We start from the raw sequence: 9982 nt of genomic DNA on the forward strand, positions 1-9982 counted from the left end.
TTCCCAACCCTTCTGAATGTTGTCCTTAGGTAAATACTGCCCTGACCATCTGTGTTTGACCTGACCAAATGGCTGACCATTCTATGGTGTGTGTACCTCACTAGTGTTGTTTGTTGTTCTTAGGTGCCATGGAGACAGTACCAACTCATAGTAACCCTATGCACAGTAGAACGAAACACTGACCAATCCTGCGCCAAGCTCACGATCATTACTACATTTAAGCCAATCGCTGCTGCCACCGTGTCAATCCATCTCATTGGGGCCTTCCTCTCCAACCCTTCACTTTACCAGGCATGCTATCTTTCTCCAGGTACTGGTCCCTTCTGATAATATGGCTGAAGTATGAGGCATGAAGTCTGGCCATCCAGGCTGGAAACTGAGCCAGGGGAGTTTCTTTCTTCATAGCTGGCTGGATTCCTTAGCTAAGAAATCTCACTGGCACCAAACTCAATTTTGTGCATATCCAGTTGTTTTCAAAATAGTCCAAATAAGAAGAGTAAGGTCACTGTAAGTCGTGGTGAAAACCAGTTGCCTTCAAGTTGGTTCTGACTCCTGGTAGTCACATGTGTTTCAGAGTAGAACGCGTTTTCAATGGCTTTTTGGGAAGGAGATCTTTTAGACACCTCTGGGTGGACTTGAACTTCCAACCTTCAGTTTAGCAGCCCAGCATGTTCCTTTGCCCCACTCTTCGCACTATGTGAAATTCATTTCTTTCTTTTTCTTGGCTGTACTTGTTTAGGGTTTGTTTCTCAGGGAAGTAGTACTCCCGCCTCTCTTGTGTACTAGCATTTCCCACAAATTGAGCATAGTCCCTGACACGTATTAAGAGCAAGATATTTATTGAATGACTCGCTGTCAATGTGAGCATCATATTTACTTCTCTAGTCCTGAAGTCTACACCCACCAGTCTGCCTTCCAACTAGACATCTACATCTCCACCCACACAGGCCTCTGTAATAATAACAGCTAACTCTTCCATAACACTTGGTGGGTGCAACACATGTGTTGATTTATTTAATAATCACAATTACTCTCAGAGGTATTATCATCCCATTTTACAGAAGGGGAAGCCGAGGCTCAGAGAGGTCATGTGACTTGACAAAGGCCATGCACCTGATCCACCGCAGAAATGTTCAGGAAGCTGAGCCGCTGGGCTTGCGTGCCTGTCCCTATTTTCTTAGGGCTGTAACTATTCTACTAAGGACTCCAGATTACCATGATTCCTCTCCCTGTGCCCTCCCATCTCCGGTACCCAGTCCTGAGGCCCAGGAGCAGACCCCCAGCTGTGGCTCTGAGGCCTTTGCTCACTTCCGGTGGACCCTTAGTAAATCTTTGCCAACTGTGCACAAAGTTCACCCTGCCCCACAAGGCATTAGTCATTCCTGCCTTCATCACACCAAGAACTCAGCTGTTGCAAGGATTAAATGCCATAGAGTTTGTAAAGCACTTAGATTAATGCTCAGTATTGTTAAGTATTATCTATATATTTTGGAGCTCTGGTGGTATAGTGGGTGATGGGCTGGGCTGCTAGCTGCAAGGTCAGCAGTTTGAATCCACCAACTGCTCCACAAGAGAAAGATGAGGCTTTCTGCTCCTGTAAACAGTCACAAAAACCCTATAGAGACAGGGTCAATATGAGTCAAAGCGACTGAACTGCACAACCACCACCACCACCATAGATCTATTTTCTAACCACACAAAAAACAAACGCACAATCCTTCTTAGCCCTTTTTTAACCAGCGTGTGCCAGGTTGGGGTGGGCTTTGTGACTACGCATGCCTTCAAGGTCCCGAACGAGCTGACAGTCCGATGGGTGAGCTGGGTCTGTGCCCACAACAATCAATCAAGATCCTGAGAGCAGTTTGATGGCAGGAGGCTGTGGTGGCGTAGAGTAGAGTGCCTCACTCACACACTGAGGAAAGAAAGCATTCAGCACCGGCTCTCCTGGGGTAGGGTGGGAGCTCTGGTTGTCAACTATACTAGCCCGGTCAATAGGATAAGGGGGTAGAAAAACTCTGTATGCTGCGGAAATCCAAACCCGCTTCACCTCTCTTGTGAAGTGTTTATGTCACAGGGGACTGCCTACAGACGTGGCTCGGCGGGTGGGGCTGTCCGGCGGCCTCTGGACACAGATGACTGAAGCACAGGACGCGAGGCAGCCAAGACCGCCTGGTGACCAGATTGGAAGTGGGAGGAGGGAGGTGTTTGGCGGTCCCGGGACCTTACTTTCCTCCCAGGATGAGTCCCATCCCAGTATCCGCCTCACCCCCTTCCTTTCCTTTTGAACGCAGGGTCCGCCCCCGACGCTGGGCATCGGTCCAGGAGTCGATCCGCAGGACAAGAGCCCCACCCCAGTGCTCTCCCCCGGCGGCAGGGGAGGAGGAGCCGGGGCCTGAGAAGAGGAGGGGGGAGGCGCTTTGGGTGCCCGCAGCTGTACCCCAGGGCGCCCCCGGGCGGCGGAAGTCGGGCGCGCCCCTGTCCAGGCCTGAGTCTGGGCGGGGCGCGCAGCATCCCTGCCCGCGAAGCCTTCCACTCGGCCTCCCCGCCGCCAAAGTTTCCCCGAGACGCCGCAGCTGACCTCACTCCTAAGCCGAGAGCGAAGGACGACCCTCGGGTGTGGACTGTTTCCGAGGGCAGTGGGCCCTCTCCCCAGCAGGCCCCCGCGCCTCCATTGCGCCCCAGTTGGATTCCCAACTTGGGAGGCGCCGCGGGCCTGCGCACGCGCGCCTTCCTCGCCGCGGCCTCTCAGTCCTCCTCCTTCCACCGGGAGCCGGGCTACGGCCGAGCGGCGCCCAGACCTCTGCCCGGCACCGACCTCCGGCCCGGGCCGCGCTCATGCCCACGCCGGCCGGTGTCCCGGTGCGCCCTAGCCCGAGGGCCGGCTGAGCGCACGCAGGCGGCGGCAGAGCGTGGGCCGGGTGGGCGCTGCCAGACCGCTGCAAGTTTGCGAGTTGCACTAGTTGGCGGGGGAGAGGCCGGGAGCGGGCCATGGAGGAGGACGGAGGGTCGTCGCCTGCGGCCGAGTCGGCACTGGAGAAGAACGTGGCGGACCTGACTGTCATGGACGTGTACGACATCGCGTCGCTCGTGGGCCATGAGTTCGAGCGGGTCATCGATCAGCACGGATGCGAGGCCATCGCGCGGCTCATGCCCAAGGTCGTGCGAGTCCTGGAGATCCTGGAGGTGCTGGTCAGCCGCCACCACGTTGCACCCGAGATGGACGAGCTGCGCCTAGAGCTAGACCGTTTGCGCCTGGAGAGGATGGACCGTATTGAGAAGGAGCGCAAGCACCAGAAGGTGGGTGGCAAGCGGCCTCGGTTTGCCCATCCGCGCTGTGGGGCCGCTGGAACCCAAGGACCCCCTCGCTTCTGCTGTCGCTAGTGTGTGTGTGTGTGTGTGTGTGTGTGTGTGTGTACTGGGATTAGAAAACGCCCACCTGGATGAGAGCGAGGGGATGCCTTTGGCCCTTTTGCCTAGCCAGTGTCACTTGGCATATGCACCTCCTTCCAATCCCACCCTTATTATTTACTAGCTGTGTGATCTTGGGCAAGTTACTTAACCTCTCTGTGATTTCTCTCCTCACCTGTCAAATGGTGATAAGATGGGACACACCTCAGCATTTAAGAATTAATTGGACCCCCTGCAAGATGGATTGGCACTGTGGCAGCAGCCATGGGCTCAAATGTAGCAATGATTAAGGTTGGCCCAGCATCAGGCAGAGAGAGTGTCTTCTGTTGTGCATAGGGTCGCTATGAGTCGGTACCGACTGGATGGCACCTAACAACAACAAAATTGGGGCATTGTTGTGTAGCTTCCTGCAGGGTTGCATATTTTGTATTTGCAGTGCTTAATACACAACAAATACTCAGCAAATAACACCAGAATCCAATGCTCTTCACTGTCTCCCCCACGATTCTCTCTTCCTTCCATCTCTGAATTAAAGGAGCACTCATTACTTCAAAACAGAGTAATAATCATTGGGATGGTATATTTAAAGTACTTAACAGTTAATATTATTTTTCTAGACGTGAAATAAGCCCCTGTGTTGTGCAAGAAAAGGTGACTCGAGGTCTAATGGTAGATAACCCAATAAGCATGGGCTTACTTGTGCTTACTGACTTTAGTGAACAGTTTGACGTTTTTCATCACATCTATAATGAACAATTTCACATGGCATCAAAGATGGTGAAACTCACGTGAAATTGTTCACTACAGATTTGTAAGCACAGGTAAGTCCATGCTGGGTCCTCCATCCCCATTAGGGGTTGTAAATTTGAGAAGAGACTTTGATTCTGTAGGAAGGTAGAGTTTGGTAGAGAGACAGACAGCCGTCCTACCTAGAAGTAGAATCTTTGATATGGTGAAAACACGTGACATTACTTACTACAGGTAAGTCAGTAAACACAAGTAAGCCTATACTTACCTTGTTTACTGGGCAATCTGACGTGTCCAGGTCCCTTTATTTATCCCACCTCAGAATCCCCCAGCCCAAAGGGGGTGTGACTGCTGAGTTTACTGACCCCCAAGCTCAGATTTGCAACTTTCTTCTCCCAGTGCCTTGTAGTTTTGTAATCCATGCCCTGTGACTTTTCCCTCCTTAAATTGATCATAAATCTCACAATATTCTTGTTGTCTTCATTATATAGATAAGGAACCCAAGGGTCAAAATGGGGGGAGGGATTTGTCCCAATTTAGGGGAGTAGGTGATTTTGAGCCCCTTTAAGATGAAGTCTCTGGCCTCATGCATCTTGGCTGCCCCTCCACCGGCCGGGAGTCCAGACAAGGTGTCTGGAGAAAAGGAAGTAGGGGACATGTGGTTTCCGGCCCAAGCCTCAGCCCAGGGAAGCTCCTAGTAGCTCCTTCAAACTGAGAATAGGAGGAAGACGCCTTTCCTTGTGGGGAGCTAGGTGCCTGAGCTGGCTGTGACTTGCTGTGTGGCCTCAGGAAATAGAATTGGCCTCTCTGGCAGGCCATCACCTATTGTGTGCTTTGATACATCAGCAGTTTTTCAAGGGAAATTGCCAAGGCTGTGTCTTCAACATTAACTGAGGGCTCCACTGTGGGTGGTTTAACAGTGGGGTTTGCTGATGGTTTTGACAGAGTTTGCCCTCCTGGGTCCTTGTTCTCTAGGGTCAGGAAGGAAATGGAATCGCCCAAGAGAATCGCCCAACAGCATTTCTGAGGTCAAACTGGGACTCAAAAATGTCCCAGTCATATGACTAATGTGAGGATTCTTGGACGCAGGGATAAATAGCTTGGTTTCAAATCTAGAAAGCACCAATCTCAAGCTGTGTGATTTTAGGCACGTCAGTAAGCCTCTCTGTGCTTCAGTTCCCTCAGCTGTAAAATGAGGGCAGTGATAATAACCTCGTAGGATTGTGGTGACGATGAAAGGAATTAAAGGCATCACACTGCATGGCCCATACAGAGCAAGAGCTTGACCAGGCTGTGCTACTGAGAAGTCTGTGAGAGCTGGAAATCCCTGGGGCTGTGTTTTCCTGGGTCTCTGACTAGATGCAGCACTTTTCTGTTACTCTCTGTTAGTGGAGACAAAGATGAGGCTTTCTGCTTCCTTAAAGATTCACAACCTAGGAAACACTATACAGGGTTGCTATGAGTCGCCATCGATGGCAGTTGGTTTAGTTTGGGTTTCGGTCTGTTAGTGAAAAATACCTGTTTTCCTTCTCTGATAGGTTTCTGTCTTACACAGGTTCCAGCTTTTACGATTTTACTGTTTTATTTTGAGAACTGGTGAAGGTGTCACTGGGGTGCTCATAAGTTGGTATTGGAGACCCCCATACTGCCTACCATGTGTACTTTGACTGTACCCCACATCTTTTCTGACAACCCCTCTCCTCTTGTTAAGGGTCATGGAGGGAAGGCCCACTGTCATTGAGTTCATCTGACTCACAGTGACTGCAACTTAGAGCTTCTGAGGCTGTAAGTCTTTACTGGATCAGACAGCGTAACCTTTCTCTCATAGTTTGACTGGTGGGTTTGAACTACTGGTCTTAAAGTTAGCAGCCCAATGCCTAACCAACTGCAATACCAAGGCTCCTAGGAAGGGAAAGGCCCTGTGAAATTCGCTTATGCAGCTGCCTCTTGTGACAGCTGGAGAGACAAGGGTCTAGGAGGCCAAGTTCAGGACACAAAGCAGCCCTGGCACCTGTGTCCCCACCTGGCGTGGCTTTGTTCTGCAGTGGCCAGGCAAGGTGGCTCTCAGAGCCATTAGATGACCCTGGGCCTAGATCTGGCCGGAGCTCCGCAATCAGCTGCACTTGTTGCTTCTGGAACGGGTTCAGCTAGGAATAGACACCCTGCGCTCCGAGCCAGGACTTGTTTGTAAACACTGAGGGCAACCCTTTGAACTGGAGGACTGTGTCCTTCCTTACCTACCCAGGTCTCAGACCAAAAACCCAGCCAAGTCAGCTCTGACCTCTGGTGACCTATGTGTGTCCAAGAACTGTACTTCATAAGTTTTTTTTGTTGGTTGGTTTATTGTAGTTTGGGTGAAAGTTTACAGAGCAAATTAGCTTTCCTTGCAGCGATTTATATATACTCTTTTACTGCGTCTTCTCTGGGTTTCCTGTTTCTGTTCGTCCTTCTTCCTGTTCATTCCTGTCTTCTGAGCTTTGTTTCTGGGCAGATGTTGCCCTTTTGGTATTATATGGTTGATTATTCTGAGGGTTATGTTCCTCATGGGTGTTATTGTGCTTTCTAGGGTCTTTAGGGCTGATTTGTTGCAATTGGATCATCAGACCTTTTTCCAAGACATGCCTGTGGGTAGATTTGAACTGCCAAACTTATAGTTGGTAGCCAAGCATGTGACCATTTCCAATCTAGCCTCAGTCCTGCTTATTTTAGTATTCTTGAGACCATGGAGGGAGAGACACAGAAACTCTCCTGAGTTGTTGTTTTTTGTCGGCAGCTCAAAGGTCTTTTAAGCTGTTATTTCCACAAAATTCATCTTAGCATGTCCATGGCCTTTTTTTATGGAGAACAAATATGGATCTAGCAAAGCACGTACCCTACCTTCCACCAACTCCATTCCCGGCAAAGCCCCAGACTTTGCTCTGCCCATCCCTCAGACCCAGCCCACAGCCTTGTCATGCTCTGTGGCAGTGCTGCTTGGTCTTCGGCAGCCTTGATAGGCCCCCAACATACAGTGGGAAAGCGGGGTCCTCATCCCAGGAAACAAGCAGGTGACAGGAAGATAGGAAAGACACACAGACAAACATTAGGGAACAGTGGCCATGCAGGTATGTCGCATAAAATCTAACCTGCGTATGTTGTTCATTCATTCATTCAACAAATAAATTTATTGAGCATCTACTACATACATATCAAAGGCGCTCTGGTAGTGTAGTGGTTACGAATTGGGCTGCTAACCTCAGGGTCAGCAGTTCGAAACTACCAGCTCTTCCATAGGAGAAAGATGAGGCTTTCTGCTCCTGTAAAGATTTACAGCCGTAGAAATCCTGTACAGGGTCGCTATGAGTCGGAACCGACTCCACGGCACATAACAACAACTACATATCAGGTACTGTTCTTGGTCAAGCAGTGATCAAGACAGACGACATCCTGGCTCGCATGGACCTGACTTTTGAGCACAGTGCTTTTGTTTTAGCTTGCCTCATTAATAAAAAGAAACAGATGAGATTCACTTTAATAGTTTATCTTATTGCTCCTTGCTTATCTAAAATGTAATTACATTTCAATATGTAATCAGTGTAAAAAAGTATTTGATGTTTTTGTTAGGTGCCGACCTATGCACAACAGAATGAAACACTGCCCGCTCCTGGGCCAACCTCACAATTGTTGCCACACTTCAGCCCTTTGATGCTGCCACTTTGCCAATCCATCTCACTGGGGGTCTTCCTCTTTTTCTCTGACCCTCCACCTTATCAAACATGATATCCTTCTCCAGTGACTGGTCCCTCCTGACAATATATCCGAAGTATGAGAGACGAAGTTTGGCCATCCTGGCCTCCAAGGAGCACTCAGGCTGCACTTTGTCCAACACAGATCTGTTGGTTCTTTTGGCAGCCCATGGCACTGTCAATATTTTCCTCCAACACCCACCATAACTCAAATGCATCAATTCTGATAATTTGTTGTTGTTATTGTTGAGAATATAAATAGCAAAACACATAAAAATTCAACTTCTAGCACTGATGACATTCTCAGAGGTGTGCAGTGTTTCTTACCCCCTTTTCTGAGTTGATCTTCCCCCATTAACATAAACTCACTGCCCCCTAGGGTTCCTCTCTAAACTGTCTAATTGCTGTTGTTAATTTGATTCTGTAGGGATAATTAATAAAAGAACATAGTGGTTAAGGCAGACATTGTTTACTAGTTTAGCTAAACTACGACGTGACTTTAAGAAGACATCAGCGGATATTTTTGGTTTAAGGTTTAAAGATGAGCCCAGAGCAACAGTTTCAGAGCATCACCAACTTCCATTGTCCCTGAAAATCTGGATACTATTAAAATTTGGAAAGTTTGTTCTGTGTTTTCCCCCTTTTGATTAGGATTGTTTTATAGAATTTTCATCAAAATGTTCGGTAACTGTAGCTGGTCACCATCCAGTTTTTTTAGTGTCATTGCAATGAGTTATTTTACATTCTTTTTATCCTGCTAACTCTTTGAAATTTGATATGTCTCGGCTAAGATTTAGCCACATTTCATGTACTCATGGCTACTCATGGCTTGTGACTTCCATATGGAACAGGGCAAGTCTTACATGAAGAGATTTTATTTTTAAGTTTTAAAATTTTCAGCTCATGGTAAATGCCATGAAGAACTAAAACAGGGAGAGATGAAAGAGATGGGCCACATACGAACAGCAAAGTACGAAGTCTTACGCTTCCTGATCTCAAAACCTACAATACAACCACAGTCACCAAAACAGCCTGGTACTGGTCCAGCGACAGACACATAGACTAATAGACTAACGGAACAGAGTGTAGAACCCAGAAGGAAATCTACCTGCCTGTGGACCATTTATCTTTGACTAACGGCTGAAACTCATTAAATGGGCAAGAGATGGTCTCATTATCAATGAGGTTAGCAAAACTGGATCTCCATTTGCAGAAAAATGAAATAGGACCCATATCTCACACCATATACCAAAACAAACTCAAGAAGGATCAAAGACCTAAATGTAAATAAAGCTTAAAGCTATAAGGACCATGAACCAAAAAATAGGTACAAACTTAAGGGCCCTGTTGTTACGTGCCGTTGAGTTGGTTCTGACTTACAGTGAACCTATATGGGGTTTCCAAGGAGCAGCTGGTAGGTTTGAACTGCCGACCTTGCAATTGAAACCAACCTTGTCTACAGCACCATACCAAGGTCCTTAATACGTGGTGTAAGTACACTGTCAAACATAACTAAACACATACAAACTGCAGGAGGCCAACTAGATGACTGGGACCTCCTAAAAATGAGACACTTGTGCACATCAAAATATTTTACTAAAAGAGTCAAAAGAAAACTCACAGAAAAATAAATTGGCAATGACATAAAGTTAAAAGAAAAAAAATTCACTGCTTTAACAACAAAAAGACAAATAATCCAATTAAAAATGGACAAAGAACACAAACAGACATTTCACCAAAGAAACATTTGTTATTGTTGTTGTTATGTGCCGTGGAGTCGGTTTTGACTCATAGTGACCATATACAGAGTTTCCGAGGCTATAATTCTTACAGGAGCAGAAAGCCTCATCTTTCTCCCGCAGAACCGCTGGTAGTTTCGAACTGCTGACCTTGCGGCTCGCAGCCCGATTCATAACCACTACGCTACCAGAGCTCCTTAAAGAAACATTTAGGGGGAAGAAGCAGTAAAGAAAGCAGTTATCCAGAGTGTGTCTGGTAGTGAGGTAACCAGGAAGACTACCTACTGTAAAGAGGTGGCAGCTGACCTGTGGTCGGCATAGGAGCCAGCTACGGAGAAGCATGTGCAAAGGCCCTGGGGTAGG

At 47.9% G+C, this 9982-nt stretch overlaps 1 protein-coding gene across 1 annotated transcript in view; it reads left to right on the forward strand.

Annotated features, from left to right (window-relative positions):
* The first annotated feature begins 2968 nt into the window (after positions 1-2968).
* RILPL1 (Rab interacting lysosomal protein-like 1) overlaps positions 2969-9982 on the forward strand; it is a 55176-nt gene continuing 48162 nt past the window's right edge. The window contains exon 1 of the mRNA XM_006865370.1: positions 2969-3297. Coding sequence (XP_006865432.1) covers positions 2989-3297 — 309 coding nt within the window. The 5' untranslated portion in view covers positions 2969-2988. The remainder of the gene's footprint in view (positions 3298-9982) is intronic.

Source organism: Chrysochloris asiatica, unplaced genomic scaffold (assembly GCF_000296735.1).
Source record: "Chrysochloris asiatica unplaced genomic scaffold, ChrAsi1.0 scaffold00078, whole genome shotgun sequence".
Taxonomy (NCBI): Eukaryota; Metazoa; Chordata; class Mammalia; order Afrosoricida; family Chrysochloridae; genus Chrysochloris; species Chrysochloris asiatica.